The sequence below is a fragment of the Scyliorhinus torazame genome, chromosome 9 (genome assembly GCF_047496885.1).
Source record: "Scyliorhinus torazame isolate Kashiwa2021f chromosome 9, sScyTor2.1, whole genome shotgun sequence".
In the NCBI taxonomy this organism is placed as follows: Eukaryota; Metazoa; Chordata; class Chondrichthyes; order Carcharhiniformes; family Scyliorhinidae; genus Scyliorhinus; species Scyliorhinus torazame.
The window spans coordinates 15,698,252-15,716,556 of NC_092715.1; the positions used below are offsets into that span (position 1 = coordinate 15,698,252).

The 18,305-nt window shown below is 43.6% G+C and overlaps 1 protein-coding gene across 2 annotated transcripts in view; it reads left to right on the forward strand.

The window, feature by feature from the left end:
- LOC140429071 (rapamycin-insensitive companion of mTOR-like) overlaps positions 1 to 18,305 on the forward strand; it is a 321,889-nt gene that overhangs the window by 144,644 nt on the left and 158,940 nt on the right. For both annotated transcript variants that reach the window (XM_072515622.1, XM_072515623.1), the window contains 4 exons: positions 2,243 to 2,412; positions 5,652 to 5,719; positions 6,455 to 6,522; positions 18,007 to 18,089. In XM_072515622.1, coding sequence (XP_072371723.1) covers positions 2,243 to 2,412; positions 5,652 to 5,719; positions 6,455 to 6,522; positions 18,007 to 18,089 — 389 coding nt within the window. The remainder of the gene's footprint in view (positions 1 to 2,242; positions 2,413 to 5,651; positions 5,720 to 6,454; positions 6,523 to 18,006; positions 18,090 to 18,305) is intronic.

Sequence of the window (18,305 nt, forward strand, 5' to 3'; positions counted from 1 at the left end):
AATTTCACCATCTGCCATCGTGGGATTCAAACCCAGGTCCCCAGAGCGTGACTCTAGGTCTCTGGATTACTAGTCAAGCGACAATACCACGACCTCCCAGAACCTCGGCAGCAGAAACCTGCCCACTAACGTCGCCCACTGAGGTGCGTGCCTCTGCTGGTGATGGGTGGGATGATAGCTGTGATGCCTCGATGATGGTCTCCTCTGAGGTGGTCTCTTTTGTGGGAGAAGGACGACTCTGGATGAACTGGCCCCATGATGGACATCCTGCAAGAAAATGGACATCTGGTCAGTGAAGGGAAGGATTATTTTGTCTGACATAAGCAACTCACTTGAGACAGATCATCTGGATAGACCCTCATCTCTGCGGCCAGGCCAACCTCTTTGTCGGTGGCTGCCCTCTTTGGTCAACCCCACGATCTGCAGGGCCCGATTCTCATAGGGGTTGAGGATTCGGACCTCTGCACTCCGTCCCCCGTTTTGACTCTTTCCCACTTGTAATGGGCTATCTTCTCCTGCTTTGTGAGCTGCACGTTTGAAAGATCGGGGGAGGGGGTGTGGCGGGTCTATGGCAGGTGGCACGTGTGGGCGCTTGGACTTGAAGTGGTTGGGCTGGGGGCGCCAGAGGATGCTGAGAAACAAGCACACAGATCAGATGTGGGAGGGTGCGAGGTGTCAGTGAGTGATTTGTGGGGCACAGGGGATTGGAAATTTAAGGGCTGGCAAGCGGAATTGATGCCAGAAGAGAGTTGGTAATCTACCCTTGCAACTTCTTGGTGGAGGCCATTCGACTTCTTCTGACATTGAATGGGGGTCTTCCTGACAGCTGCTGCCACTGACTCCCAAGTGGTATTGGTGGTACTGTTGCCTGTACTCTGACCCCCTCTGGGGATCAGGACGCCCCATCTTGCATCCACAGCATCCTGACGCCTGGTCAGGTTGGTATCGCCGAAGCGAGGAGCTTGTGTGTTGACTGGATGTGTGGTGAGGGAGCATTTAAAAGCAGCTCCCTCTTATTAGCGGTGAGACGCTGAGGTGCGAATCTGACAAATCAAACAGCAAGACAGCTGGTAATGGTGAGAAGCTCGTGGGGGCTTATTTCCGACACAAAAGTGCTGTTAAATACGGGCTGCAGTCTCGCCAACACGGCCGTCGAGAAACACCCTGCCAATCGTGCCCAAAAAAACACTTGCGAATTTTTCAGTTAAATTTCACACACAGTCTCTATAAAAGCACTGAAGGAAAGGAGTGTGACCATGTGAGTGACTGGATTAACAACAGAAGAGATGCAGTCTGTAATACAAGGCCTTGAGGAAGGCTTAGCTCAGTCGTTATTTAAGCAGTCTGGATAAACACCAGGAGATTCGGTACTGAACACAAGGCGCTGAGGGAGAGTTTATTGAGTAATGGTGAGAGGGAATTGGATTGTCATCAAAAAAGAGATTATGTGCACAGGGTGTTGGAGCTTGTCCCTTCCAGCAAGTGGTTTCTGTTCTATCCATTTCCATCTCCGGAGTGCTTTGGATCTGGCTCTTTTCCCCTCCAACCATTTGGTATCATCAGCACTGTCTGTTTAAGAATTCAGAACAAGAAAGAACAAACTTGTATTGAAAAATGTCCTTTTACACCCTCTGAACACCTTAAACTGCTTCATAGCCAATGAATTAATGTTGGAGTCGAGACAGCTGTCGTGTCAGCAAACAGAGCACCCAATTTGTGCATGAGGTCCCACAAACAGCCATGAAATAAATGATCAGTTAATGGGAATAACTTTTGCCTTCCCTGTTTGGTTGGCAAACTAACGGTGAATTGCAATGGAAATGACTTAGGTTTTATAACTGATGGGCAATTGACTGTTAATTTATCATTTAAGAGGTGATGGTGAGGGTTATGCCAATCTGTTTTCTTGGTGTTGAATGATGGGGTGTAATGTTCCTTAAATACCAGGATATCCTCCTGTATTTTGCAAAGTGCTGTTGGATCTTTTACATTTATGTGAACAGGGAAGTTGAGGCTTCAATTTAATATCAGATCTGAAAGATGATGTTTCTTACTGGATTACTGCATTACTGCACTGGAGGGTCAATCGAGATTATGCAGTCAAATCCTCGACTAGGGCTGGAACTCACAAATCAACTGTAGTCAAATGGATGTTTTAGCTTTGATTGCAGTTTCCCCTTTATCGAGATCCCAGGTTTTTCTATTTCCTGTATGTAAATGTGGGAATTTTATTTTTACTTAGCACTTCAGAATGCGGAGGTGGTTGCCCTCCGTGGAGGTCTTAGCACCATCCTGAAGAATGTGATTGATTGCCAACTGAATCGCATAAACGAGGCCCTCATTACAACCATTCTGCACTTGCTAAATCACCCAAAGACGCGGAAATATGTACGAGCTGATGTGGAGTTGGAGGTATGGCTACTTGTTACTTTTCATTACAGTAGTAATGGCTGACTTGAAATACAGTAATCTGGTTTGTACAAATCCTGTCCTGGATGGTTCAACTAGTAAACATGTAGAAGAAATTTAATTAGTTCCCCCCCCAGCCACCCACTAACCACTCCCAAGAGCAGGTATAGGTACCCAACGGTGAAGCACTGAGCCCACAGACCAGAAGGTCCAAGATGCAGTTTGCAGTCTGTGCTGTAAAACTGATAGAAACATAGGAATTAGGGGCAGAAGTCGGCAATTCAGCCCTTCAAGCCTGTTCCGCCATTCAATCAGATCATGACTGATCTCTTCCTGGTCTCAAATCCACCTCCCTATCTGTTCCCATATCCCTTTAACCTGTTTTTTAAAATCCAAAATATATCTATCTCCTTCTTGAAACCATTTAATGATTTAGACTCCACCGGACTGTGGGGCAGCGAGTTTCACAAATTCACCACCCTCTGCAAAAAAAATGGTTCCTCCTCATCTCTGTTTTAAATCTACTGCCTCTCAACCGATATCTGTGATCTCTCGTTCTAGATTGCCCCACAAGGGGAACATTTGTCTACATTTACTTAAGCGATCCCTTTTAGTATTTTATGTACCTCGATGAGATCCCCCCTGATTCTTCTAAACTCCAGCGTGTTTAAGCCCAAACTGTTTAATATCTCTTCATCGTCAACCCTTTCATCCCCGGAATCAATCTGGTGACCCTCCTCTGAACTGCCTCCAATGTCACCATATCCTTCCTCAAATAAGGAGACCAAAACTGAACACAATACTCCAGATGTGGTCTCACCAACACCCTATACAATTGCAACAACACCTCTCTATACTTTTATACTCCAGTCCTTTGCAATAAACGTTAAAATTCCATTTGCCCTTTTAATTACATGCTGTACCTGCATACCGACTTTCTGCGATTCATGAATAAAGGCAGACACATTTTGAATCTGTTTTCCGTTTGGATAATAATTTGCCTTTCTATTTTTTTCGGTAAAAATGGATAACCTCGCACATATCCACATTAATTTTTTAAAAAATAATCTTTATTGTCACAAGTAAGCCTATATTAACACGGCAATGAAGTTACTGTGAAAATCCACTGAGAGATAATTCAGAATGTCCAATTCACCTAGCAAGCATGTCTTTTGGTATTTGTGGGAGGAAACCGGAGCACCTGGAGGGAACCCACGCAGACGCTGGCAGACTCCGCACAGACAATGACCCAAGTCGAGAATCGAACATGGGACCCTGGCGTTGTGAAGCAACAGTGCTAACCACTGTGCTACCGCGCTGCCCCCATTAAACTCCATCTGTCAAATTTGGCCTATTCTCCTAGCCCATCTATATCCATCTGTAAAATCTTTATCTCCTCTTCACTACCTGCCTTCACACCTATTTTAGTATCCGCATTTCTTTCTATGTTACACTCTTGCAGATCATTTATATCGATTGTGAACAGTTGCGGTCAGAGGACTGACCCCTGTGGCACCCCGTTAGTTACAGTTCACCAGCCAGAGAAGGATCCATTTATCCCGACCCTCTGCTTTCTGTCAGTCAGCCAACCCTCAATCCAATCTAGTACTCTACCCCCAAGCCCATGCGATCTCACCTTCTGGATCAATCTTTTATGTGGCACCTTGTCAAACACCTTCTGGAAGTCGAGATATGCCACATCCACAGGTTTCCCATTATCCAGCTTGCTGGTTACATCCTCAAAGAACTCGAGCAATTTTGCCAAGCATGACCTACCCTTCATATAACCGTGCTGACAATGGTGGAATAAGCTTTGTTTTTCGAAATGTTCAGTCATCTCCTTAATGAGTGACTCTAGCAACTTCCCTCAACACAAGAGGTCAAGCTAACCCGTCTATAGTTTCCAACTTTTTGCCTCTCCCTTTTTGAATAGAGGTGTCACATTAGCCTGTTTCCAATACACTGGGACCTTTCCAGAATCAAGGCAATTTTGAAATATCATAACCAATGCATGCGCTACCTCTGCTGCCACCTCCTTTAATACCCTAGAGTGCAGTCCATCAGGTCCCAGAGACTTGGCTGGCTTTAATCCCATTAGTTTATTCAATACCTTCTCCCTAGTGATGATTATTGTTCCTCTGCATTAACTATAGTTTTTGGAATTTTGTATTATCCTCTACTGTGAAGATGGTGGCAAAATATTGGTTCAGTGCCTCCGCCATCTCCAGTATCGTCCTCTAAAGGGCCAACGTTTACTTGAGCTATTCCCTTCCTCTTTATATACTTATAGACGCTTTTGATATCAGTGTTTGTTTTCTGCTTGTTTCCTTTTGTAGTTCACCGTAGCTCTTTTTTTTAGTAGCCTTTTGCTGAACCTTAAAGTTCTCCCAATCCTCCAGCTTACCATTAGCTTTTACTGTATGGTATGCCCTAGATTTTGCCTTTATGTCATCCTTGTTCAGCCATGGAAGGTTTTTCTCCCTTTTACAATTCCTCTTTCTGGCAGGAATATACTTCAATTGAGAGGTATTTAATATTTCCCTGAACATCCACCACTGTTCCTACCCTCAATTATTTGTGCCCATTCTACTTGGGCCAACTCTTTCCTCAGGCCTGTATAATTTCCTCTGCCCAACGCTAAAACTCTAATATGGCACACTGTTCTCTCGCTCGTGCTAACAGGAGCAATATCTAAATGCAAGGAGACAAGATGCTTGGATGCAATCTTGGACAACAAAAGATGAGTAGAGCAAAGATATAAGGGCAAATTATATATTTCCAGTATGGATTCGGGTTTTCTGGAAACGCATGGTGGGAAATTGCTGTGTAGCATGATAATCCAGTATTCATTTCTTTTGAAGTGTGGATCCAATCTTCATGTGGTTAAATGTGCACATGTGAACTGTCAACTTATTGGGACTGCTCTTATTTGGTTCCACTCTTCCCAATAGGCAGAGCATGCATTGTCACCTTGGGAGTTCTGCTGTTAGGCTGACTGTTTTCAGATGAGTGATGGTATGTTTTGTAAGCTTTGCTGCTGTATAGGTGGGAAAGGATAAACTAACTTGTATAGGGTTCTATTATCATCACCCAGGGTTGCAGATACTTTGGCTGGGTAATGCATCGGGAGTATTTGACAATTTGTACCTCTAATGTGAGTGAAGTAATATTCTCAAGTACTTCGATTTATTTTAAAACAAGCTGAAATTGTAGGAACTATGTTGTTTTCTTCTTTGTTGCAGCAAATCTTGGCACCCTACACTGATTTTCACTACAGGCACAATCCAGACACTGCAGAGGGACAGCTCAAGTAAGTCCCCTCTTTCATATTTTTTCAAATGCAATAAAATGCATTATCCTGAAGAGATTTATCGTGAGGCCGCAGGCAGAATGATCAGTCCCATAACCCACCAACCAGAGGGAGGGATTTTTCTGAATGCTTAGTGGATAAATACCGAAGAAGATTAGTCTTGTTCCGAAGAAATTATATTTGACTTGAAACGTTTACTCTGTTTCCTCCTCCACAGTGCTTCTAGACCTGCTGAGTATTTATGGCCTTTTCTGGTTTTATTTCAGATTTTCAGCATCTGTAGAATTTTGCTTTCATATTATTATGGATAAATACTCTAACTGGTATGGTGGGGGCTAGTGAGGTTCCAAGCTTTCATATTCAGTCTCTGCGCTGAACTAACCTACTTCCACAGGGTTGCATCAAGTCGACTGGAGGGGTTACAACTGGCTTTAATGCCCCTGGCCTGGAGAGAGGAGAAATGAGGCAGGATCTCTGCTCCTGCTCTTGGCCACGACCCAATGATTCACACTTGGGTGTGTATGGATATTGGGCAAGAACAGACCGGGTTCAGTTGTTTTCTCTGAAGATGTTGAGCCAACTGACACTTTTGTCGGTGTATTTAAGAAAAGGAACCATAAGGTGCAGTAGCGCACTGTGGATCCATACTCCAGGATATACCTTCAGGGATGAAAAAGGTGAATGTAGTTGTTGCTATAGGTGTGTAACAGTTTTGTATTTCTTGATTTCATGCAGAGAAGACAGAGAAGCACGATTATTAGCCAGCAAAATGGCAATAGTAGCGGCCTTCCGATCTTGGGCAGGTAAGACTCGGCAAGGCACATAAGCCAAATCAACTGTTTTATCAATATTTGTTCTTAGGATGTGGCGAAGACAGGCAAGGCAGCATTTATTACCTGTCCCCAGTTACCCTGAGGGCATTGAACCAACTATACAGTAAAGGATTGGCGTCCAGATAGGAAGATCACATCTTAGTGTCATCCCAGGTTAAATAAAAATAGTGTGATTGGTGATTGAACTGCTCAGCATTTCAGTGGTAGCATAGCACTGGACTTGTAATCCAGAGGCCCAGGCATCAGGGGCTGGTTTAGCACACTGGGCTAAATCGCTGGCTTTTAAAGCAGACCAAGGCAGGCCAGCAGCACAGTTCAATTCCCGTACCAGCCTCCCCGAACAGGCGCTGGAATGTGGCGACTAGGGGCTTTTCACAGTAACTTCATTGAAGCCTACTTGTGACAATAAGCGATTTTCATTTCATTTTCATGTACTGTGACCACAGGTTCAAACCAACCACGGCAGCTGGTGGAGTTTAATTTCAGTTAATAAATCTGGAATTAAAAAGCTAGTCTCAGTAGTAGTAACCGTGAAACCATTGTGAATTGTCATAACACAAAACCATCTAGTACACAAATGTCCTTAGACCATAAGACATAGGAACAGAGAAATAGGCCCTGAGCTCATCAAATCTGCTCTGCCATTCAATGAGATCATGACTGACACGATAATCCTCAACTCCACTTTCCAACTTATCCGGTCCTAGATCTGGAGCGATCTAGTGCTGGGTCCAACACCGTGTTAAAATCCCCACCCATTATCAAGCTTCCTACCTCCAGGTCCGGAATGCGCCCCAACATACGCTTCATGAACCCAGCATCATCCCAGTTCGGGGCGTATACATTTACCAATACCACCCACGTCCCCTGCAACTTACCGCTCACCATCACGTATCGACCTCCATTGTCCACTCCAATATTCTTGGCCTCAAACGACACCCGCTTCCCCACCAATATTGCCACCCCTCTGTTCTTTGCATCCAGCCCCGAATGGAATACCTGTCCTACCCATCTCTTTCTTAACCTGACCTGGTCTGCCACCTTCAAATGTGTCTCCTGGAGCATGACCACGTCTGCCTTCAGTCCCTTTAAGTGCGCGAACACTCGGGCCCTCTTTACCGGCCCATTCTGGCCCCTCGCATTCCCCGTTATCAGCCGGATTGGGGGCCTCCTCTCTCTCTTTCCCCCCCCCCGCCCCGACCACCTCTTCTGTGTCCACTCCCCCCTCGGCCAGTGCAGCAGCAACCCTATTCCACCCCCCCACCCCCCGGCTAGACCCATGTCTAGCTCTTTTGCTCCCCCCATAACACTCCCATAAGTCAGCTGACTCCTGCTGACCCCGCCGTCCCATTGACCCCCCCGTGTGGGAATCTCCCCTCCCCAGCAATCAGTGTGCGCTCCTCCATTCCCCCCCCCCCCCCCTCCGTCCTTCCCTAGCGTGGGAAAAAGCCCGCGCTTTCCTAAGCCTGCCCCGCCCCCTCTGGCGCAGCTCGTGTCGCGGCCTTATCTCATTTCCCCCATCCCCGGGCCGAGCCTCCCTCTAGCACCGGCGCCCACCGTCTCGCACAGTCTTCTCACCCGGTCCCTTTCCCCATCTCCATCCATCACCCAACCCGTGGAACATTTCCTGCGCGTGATTAACACCCTGTGTACAACAAACATCGAACATCTGCCCCACCCTCACAAACCCTCAGTTTGAGTCCAACTTTTCAGTTTGGATAAAGGTCCACGCCTCCTCAGGCGTTTCAAAATAGTGATGTTGATCCTTGAATGTGACCCACAAACGCGCTGGCTGCAGCATTCCGAATCTCACTCCCTTCCGATGCAGCACCGCCTTGGCCCGGTTGAAACCCGCTCTCTTCTTTGCTACCTCCGTGCTCCAGTCTGGGTAGATTCGGATCTCCGCATTCTCACAGCTGCTGCTCCGCTCTTTCTTGGCCCATTTTGAGACCCTCTCTCTGTCCGTGAAACGGTGAAACCTCACCACAATCGCCCTTGGCGGCTCTTTAGCCTTGGGCCTCCTCGCCAGCACCCGATGTGCCCCATCCAGCTCCAGAGGCCTCGGAGGGGCCTCCACACCCATCAGCGACTCGAGCATCGTGCTCGCGTATGCCCCGGCATCGGCCCCCTCCACTCCTTCAGGGAGACCCAGGATCCGAAGATTCTTTCTCCTCGACCTGTTCTCCAGGTCTTCGAATCTTTCCGCCCACTTTTTGTGCAGCGCCTCATGCGCCTCCAACTTCACTGCCAGGCCCAAGATCTCATCCTCGTTCTCATTAACTTTTTTCTGCACCACCTGGATCTTTACCTCGTGGGCCTTCTGGGTCATCCCTAATCCTTCAATCGCCGACAGGATAGGCGCCAGCATCTCTTTCCGCAGCTTCTCAAAACAGCGCTTAATGAACTCTTGCAGTTCCGACTCGCCTTCCACTTTATCTCCGGCCGCCGCCATCTTGTTTTTCTTCCCTTGCTTCTCTCGCTGCTCCAACGACGCTTTTTTGGCCGTTTCACTTCTTGTCCGTTCCATATACAGTGAAGGGGGACCTTGCTCTCACCTTCCCACACGGGACGTCTTCGAAACATTCCCGTTGGGGCTCCTCTGGAGAGCCCGAAACTCCGTAATCGCGGGAGCTGCCGAATCATGCGGCTTAGCTCTGCATCGCCGCAACCGGAAGTCGGAAAAATTAATTGGTTACACTAAAAAAAAAAATTTTTTTTTTTTTTAAAAACTGTCTATCTTGGCCTTCATCCAGAATTTCACAAGGTCACCACCCTCTGAGAGAAGAAATTCCTCTTCATCTCTGTCTTAAATGGGCAACCCCTTACTCTGGTCCTAGACTCCAGTATCTACCATGTCATGCTTCCTGAGAATCCTACTGTTTTAATAAGGTCACCTCTTGTTCTTCTAAACACCAATGAGTACGGACTCAATCTAGTCAACCTGTCCTCGTAAGAAAATCCCTCCCTCCATACCCGGGATCAACCCAGTAAACCTTCTCTGGACAGCCTCCAATCTGGATCTTTCCTTCGATAAAGAACCAATACTGTTACACCGTTCTCGGTGTGGTCTAACTGGTGCCCTGTTTAGTTTTAGCAAAACTTCCCTATTTTTATGCTCTTTTGCCTTCCCTATTATCTACTGAGCTTGGAAGCTAGCTTTTTGCGATTCATGCACAAATACCTCCGCCCCCCCCCCCCCCCCCCCTCAAATCCCTTTGTGCTGCAGCTTTTTGCAGTCTTTCTCCATTTAAATAATATTCAGCTCCCTTATTCTTCCGACCGAAGTGCATAACTTAGATTTACCTCCAGTATATTCCATCTGCCAAGTTTCTGCCACTCCCTAACCTGCCTGTATCCCTCTGTAGATTGTGCCATCTCACCATTTGCCTTCTCACCTATTTTTGTGTCATCTGCAAACTTAGCAATAGTACATTCACTTCCTTCATCAAGTCATTACTATATATAGTAAATAAAGACTGACACAAAGTATTTATTTAACTCCTGTGCCATTTCCTGGTTCCCCATTATTATTTCCTCATTCTTTCAGGGGCCTGTATTCACTTTGGCTTCTCTCTTCCTTTTTATTTATTTAAAGAAGCTCTTGCTGTCAGTTTTTATATTACTTCCTAGTTCCTTCATCGTTACTCTTCTCTCAATTTATTACTTTTGGATCATCTTTTCATTTTTAAAACTTTCCCAATTCTCTCGCTTACCACTAACCTTTTCCACATTGTATGTATTTTTTTCATATTCTCATTATCTTCCTTGGTTAACGATGGTTGATGTATCCATTTTCCTCACTGGGAACATCTTTGTTGTAAGTCATAAACTATTTTCATAAACGTCTGCCATTGCTGGTCAACCATCATTCCAGCTAATCGCCTTTCCCAGTCCACTCCAGCCAACTCTACCCTTGTTCCATTGTAACCAGGGGCTGGTTTAGCACAGTGGACTAAATAGTTGGCTTGCAATGCAAAACAATGCCAGCAGCGCGGGTTCAATTCCCGTACCAGCCTCCCCGAACAGGCACCGGAATGTGGCAACTAGGGGCTTTTCACAGTAGCTTCATTGAAGTCTACTTGTGACAATAAGCGATTGTTGTTGTTATTATTATTAATAATTACCTTTATTTAAGTTTAGCACAGTTGTTTCTGACCAAAGTTTCTCACTCTCAAACTGATTGTTAAATTCTACCATGATATGGTCATTGTTTCCCAGGGATTTTTTATTCTCAGTTTGTTAATTAAATCTGCCTCATTACATGTTACCAGATCCAAAATAGCCTGATCCCTGGATGGAACCACAGCATATTGATCAAGGAAACTGTCCCGAATACACTTAGAGTCATAGAGGCCTACAGCACAGAAAAGCCATCGTGTCCCCGCTGGTCAAAAACAACCATTCTCCAGCACTTTGTCCATAGCCTTGTCTGCCCTGGGATCGCAAGTGCACATCTAAATACTTCTTAAATGTTATGAAGGCCTCTGCCTCCACCATCCTTTCAGGTGGCGAGTTCAAAACTTCATCCACCTTCTGAGTGAAAATATTTTTCCTCATATCCCCTCTAAGCCCCCTACCCCTTACCTTAAATCTGTGCCCCTGTCATTAATCCCTCCACCAAGGAAAAGTGTCTTCTGAATTCTTTACGGAAGGAAATTATCATCTTTACCTGGTCTGGCCTGCAAGTGACTCCAGACCCACAGCAATGTGGTTGATTCATGAAGGCCCTCTAAAATGCTCTACCAAGCCTCAGTTGTATAAAACTGTTACAAAGTTTAAAGAAAGGAGAGAAAATAATGTTGCCAAGTGTACAGAGTTGCTGCTGTTGAGCGGGTGCATAATAACCTACCAGTTACTTTATTTGATTTTGTATTTCGCTCATGTTACTTTTTTTCTTTTTTTTTTTCCCATTGTTTTCCCTTTGTGATTTGTGTGTGTGTGCCCTTCTCTTCTATATATATATATATATATATATATATATATATATATATCCTGTGTACATAATGGCAAATATACTTTGTTCAAAAACCCAATAAAAAACATTTATTAAAAAAAAGAAAGGAGAGAAAGCAGAGAGCCCACCCAATCATGAACCAAGGCACTAGAAATGACATCTGCACATCCAGCCCTGCAAGTCCTCCTGAGTAACATCTGATGAGGCCTTGTGTCAAAATTGGGAAAGCTAACTCACAGACTAGTCAACCAACAGCCTCACATCGTCATCCTCATAGAATCATACCATACCAGACAACACCACTACCATCCCTGGGTATGTCCTGGCACACCTGAGGTGGTGGCATAGTAGTATACAGTCAGGGCGGGTCAGCACATTTGCTTCACAGCTCCGGGGTCCCAGGTTCGATTCCCGGCTTGGGTCACTTTCTGTGCGGAGTCTGCACGTCCTCCCCGTGTCTGCGTGGGTTTCCTCCGGGTGCTCCGGTTTCCTCCAACAGTCCAAAGATGTGCAGGTTAGGTGGATTGACCATGATGAATTGCCCTTAGTGTCCAAAAACGGTTGGCTGGGTTACAGGGATAGGGTGGAGGTGTGGGCTTTCCAAGAGCCGGTGCAGACTAGATGGGCCAAATGGCCTCCTTCTGCACTGTAAATTCTATGATTCCTCAGCATTGACTCCGGACTCCATGAAGTCTCATGGCATTAGGTCAAACATGGGCAAGCAAACCTATGACTGGTTACCACCCACCACCACTACATCGTCACCATCACCCTTCAACCCACGTGTCCTTCAGCTGATGAATTAGTACTCCTCCATGTTGAAGCAGCACTAAGGGCACAGAATGTACTCCGATGATCTACCTCTGCCTCCTGCTGAGGTCCCCAGCATCGGCAGTCTTCAGCCAGTTCGATTTAGTCCACGTGATGTCAAACAACTGTTGAAGGCTATGGACCCTGACAGTACTCTGGCAGTACTGAAGGAAGGTGCTCCAGAACTAGCCACGCCCCTAGCCATGCTGTTCCAGTCCAGTTACAACACTGACATGTACCTGACAATGTGGAAAATTGCCCAGTACACAAAGCAGGTCAAATCTAACCTGGTCAAATCTACTTGGAATCATCTCAAAAGTGATGTAGTTGACAGTGCTATCAAGCAACACTTATTGAGAAATAACCTGCTCACTGACGTTCTGTATGAGTTCTGCCAGGGTCACTCAGTTCCTGATCTCATTACAACCTTGGTCCAAACTTGGACAAAAGAGCTGAATGCAAGAGGTGAGACGAGTGTGATTGTCCTTCACATCAAAGCAGCATTTTATAGAGTGTAGCAAAACGAGTCAATGGGCATCAGGGAGGGGGGTTGGGATTCTCCGCTGGTTGGAGTCACACACAGCACAAAGGAAGATGGTCGTGGTTATTGGAGGTCAGTCTCCTCAGTCCCAGGACATCACTGCAGGAGTTCCTCAGGGTAATGTCCAAAACACAGACATCTTCAGCTGCTTCATCAGTGACCTTCCTTCCACCATAAAGTCAGAAGTAAGAAGTCGTACAACACCAGGTTAAAGTCCAACAGGTTTGTTTCAAACACTAGCTTTCGGAGCACTGCTTACAAACAAAACACTGCTTACAATCAACACACTGCTTACAAACAAAACGCTGCTTACAATCAACACACTGCTTACAAACAAAACACTGCTTACAATCAACACACTGCTTACAATCAACACACTGCTTACAACTAAAACACTGCTTACAATCAACACACTGCTTACAACTAAAACACTGCTTACAACTAAAACACTGCTTACAACTAAAACACTGCTTACAATCAACACACTGCTTACAATCAACACACTGCTTACAATCAACACACTGCTTACAATCAACACACTGCTTACAATCAACACACTGCTTACAATCAACACACTGCTTACAATCAACACACTGCTTACAATCAACACACTGCTTACAATCAACACACTGCTTACAATCAACACACTGCTTACAATCAACACACTGCTTACAATCAACACACTGCTTACAATCAACACACTGCTTACAATCAACACACTGCTTACAATCAACACACTGCTTACAATCAACACTGCTTACAATCAACACACTGCTTACAATCAACACACTGCTTACAATCAACACACTGCTTACAACTAAAACACTGCTTACAATCAACACTGCTTTCAAACAAAACACTGCTTACAATCAACACACTGCTTACAACTAAAACACTGCTTACAATCAACACACTGCTTACAAACAAAACGCTGCTTACAATCAACACACTGCTTACAAACAAAACACTGCTTACAATCAACACACTGCTTACAACTAAAACACTGCTTACAATCAACACACTGCTTACAATCAACACACTGCTTACAATCAACACACTGCTTACAATCAACACACTGCTTACAACTAAAACACTGCTTACAATCAACACACTGCTTACAATCAACACACTGCTTACAATCAACACACTGCTTACAATCAACACACTGCTTACAATCAACACACTGCTTACAACTAAAACACTGCTTACAACTAAAACACTGCTTACAACTAAAACACTGCTTACAACTAAAACACTGCTTACAACTAAAACACTGCTTACAACTAAAACACTGCTTACAACTAAAACACTGCTTACAACTAAAACACTGCTTACAACTAAAACACTGCTTACAACTAAAACACTGCTTACAACTAAAACACTGCTAACAACTAAAACACTGCTTACAATCAACACTACTTACAATCAACACACTGCTTACAATCAACACACTGTTTACAATCAACACACTGCTTACAATCAACACACTGCTTACAATCAACACACTGCTTACAATCAACACACTGCTTACAATCAACACACTGCTTACAATCAACACACTGCTTACAATCAACACACTGCTTACAATCAACACACTGCTTACAATCAACACACTGCTTACAATCAACACACTGCTTACAATCAACACACTGCTTACAATCAACACACTGCTTACAATCAACACACTGCTTACAATCAACACACTGCTTACAATCAACACACTGCTTACAATCAACACACTGCTTACAATCAACACACTGCTTACAATCAACACACTGCTTACAATCAACACACTGCTTACAAACAACACACTGCTTACAACTAAAACACTGCTTACAAACAAAACACTGCTTACAATCAACACACTGCTTACAATCAACACACTGCTTACAATCAACACACTGCTTACAATCAACACACTGCTTACAATCAACACTGCTTACAATCAACACACTGCTTACAATCAACACACTGCTTACAATCAACACACTGCTTACAATCAACACACTGCTTACAACTAAAACACTGCTTACAATCAACACTGCTTTCAAACAAAACACTGCTTACAACTAAAACACTGCTTACAATCAACACACTGCTTACAAACAAAACACTGCTTACAAACAACACACTGCTTACAAACAACACACTGCTTACAAACAAAACACTGCTTACAATCAACACACTGCTTACAATCAACACTACTTACAATCAACACTACTTACAATCAACACTACTTACAATCAACACTACTTACAGTCAACACACTGCTTACAGTCAACACACTGCTTACAGTCAACACACTGCTTACAGTCAACACACTGCTTACAATCAACACTGCTTACAATCCTAACACTGCTTACAATCCTAACACTGCTTACAATCAACACACTGCTTACAATCAACACACTGCTTTCAACTAAAACACTGCTTACAACTAAAACACTGCTTACAATCAACACACTGCTTACAAACAACACACTGCTTACAACTAAAACACCGCTTACAATCAACACACTGTTTACAACTAAAACACTGCTTACAATCAACACACTGCTTACAATCAACACACTGCTTACAATCAACACACTGCTTACAATCAACACACTGCTTACAATCAACACACTGCTTACAATCAACACACTGCTTACAATCAACACACTGCTTACAATCAACACACTGCTTACAATCAACACACTGCTTACAAACAAAACACAGCTTACAAACAAAACACTGCTCACAATCAACACACTGCTTACAACTAAAACGCTTACAATCCTAACACTGCTTACAATCCTAACACTGCTTACAACTAAAACGCTTACAATCCTAACACTGCTTACAACTAAAACACTGCTTAAAATCCTCCCAAGAGGCTACCCGGAACACCAAACCCTATATTCTAAAACTCTGACATAACCAGTGATATTAATGGAAGTAATGATGTTTGTCACTTGTTATGATTGTGTTCAAGATTTAAGAAGAGCTGTCAACTGATCATCTGATATTCCTGACTCCATATGAATGCTAGTGATTTGAAAATTGGTGTGGTATAATTTAAAGCTCTTTCATACTAATAGGTGGGAGGAATGGTGTAACATAGTTACTGCTCAGTACGACACTGTCTGAAAATATATTTTTCTTTGATACAATCCTGATCTGTTGATAGTGAACGGTAGACTAAAAAGGGAGCATTTTGTCTAATCATTTTTGGCTTCTTGTAAGACCTCATTTCTGAGCGGGTCCAATTGAATCCAAGGGGACTGATGCAGCATTGGTTTCATGCGTTGTTCAGACATATATAGGAGAGCCTTTATTCCAATTTTTCTTAATCCATTTACCTTGGTGGGTAGAAGAGAAACATGGAGGTGAGTCAGTACTTCATGATCCCACCAGCCCCCTGATTAAGCCGGAGGCCCCATAAGCAATCCCACTGCCCAAAAAGATCTAAAGATGGAGTTTTCTCTGGAAGCTATTTACGCTCTTTATAATATGTTGCAGAACATGACTGCTCTCCCGGCTAAGTTAATCAAGATTGTTCCGATCCTGTGTTCCCAGCATTTCAGCTGATTTCCTTTCCTACTATACTGAGGTAGCAGTATTGTGGAAATTGGTGCTGTACAAATCTGCCAGATCTTAACTTGCCCGCCATTACAGTCCAGACCTGGCCAACTGCTAACCTACTGTTTTTCCAGTCAGTCGCAGAGCATTAAGCATGGTTAAAATTCGAGGTATTCAGTGCTGTTCGCGCTAATTTATTTAACTAGCCCAGTGATACAGGGAACAAGTCTCAACGCTTTTTCCTCCAAGCTAATCAAATTCAATTTCAACCTGAAATTCATTGTGGGTATGTTCTATATGAATCATCAAGCCTATTAGATTCCAGCCTGTAACTCCGTCTTAGGTATCTATTATTTCATATATAAACCACATGCATACCTCAATTAGAGTCTAGTTTATACCTCGCTGTTATCTGTTCTATATTTATTATTTCACTGATATATATGTATATATTAAGACATAGAAATTGGATGAACAGTGTGTAAGCATTCCATATATTTGTATGAAATAACTATCTGGTATCTCTACTGAGGTTACCCATGTATAGTAGTAAGCAGGGGAAGTTAATTGTGCTACGTGAAGCATTCTCACCAATAGCACCCAGTTTAATTTTTGACTTTATATGACTTGATGGTGACTATAATTTATGCCCCATTAAAGTTAACTTAATACTGATTAAAACTGCAACAAATTACAAGAGAACAGTAGTAAATTTGTAGAATAGACAAATAATTGGCAAATGAAGATCAACACAGATAAATGTAAGGTTTGGTAGGAAGAATTGTTACTGGAGGATGCAATTCTAGGAGCAAAGAGATCTTGGAGTACAAATGCACCAGTCACTAAAGGTTGTGCTGTTCGTTAGCAAGGCCATTAAAAAAGCAAACCAAGCACTCGGCTTTATTTCTGGAGGAATTTAATTGAAAAGTGGGGAAGTTAAGCTCAATCTGTATCAAATTTTGCTTGATTAGACTATGCTTTTAGAGTATTACATTATTATCAAAAAGATATAGAGACACCGGAGACGCTGCAGAGAAGATTCACAACGATGACTGCAGAAATGTGTGAGTATATGTACACCTGGACAGGATAGACAACTGGATCTCTTGGGCGAAAGAAGAGGCTGAGGGGTGACATAATAGAATTTTAAAAAATTTGATGGAGTGGACATAAGGGAGGATATTTCCTCTTATGGGAAGAGGCTATCACTACTACATAGTCACCAGGAAATCCAATAGGGAGTCCAGAGGAACTTCACCAAGAGAGTGGTGAGAATGTGGAACTCTACCAGAGGGAGCAGTTGAAGTGAATATTATAGATTAATTGAAGGGACAAGCTGGACAAGCAAATGTGGGAGAAGGAAATAGGGGGTTATGATGGTAAATTTAGATGAGAAAAGATGGAAGGAGACTCGAGTGGAACCTAAACACCAGCATGTACTGGTTGGGCCAAATGGCCTGTTTCCAAGCTGTATATCCTTGAGTGTTTTAAAAACCCTATCTGAATCTGAAGGTATGGTATTTGAAGCTGAAATTTGAGTCCGTAATCTCATTTGACACTGCCTGCCTTGATTGTGTTTGGTTTGCAGGAATTATAAATCTGTGCCGGCCCGGAAACTCGGGTATCCAGTCTTTAATAGGAATACTTTGTATACCAAATGTGGAAGTACGGGTAGGTAGCACTTGCAAATGTTCTGGCTGTCCAATGTACTGCTTGCTGCAGATGGCATTTTTGCTTAAATAGTTAATTATTTTTGACATTTTTAGGATATTGTGTATTTTGTTACCCCATAATTATAATTTAATACCCCCACCCCAGCCTATCTTGCTTTACTTTACTTTATTGTTGGAATAAATTCAATTTACTCCAGATCATATTTTTTTTGAC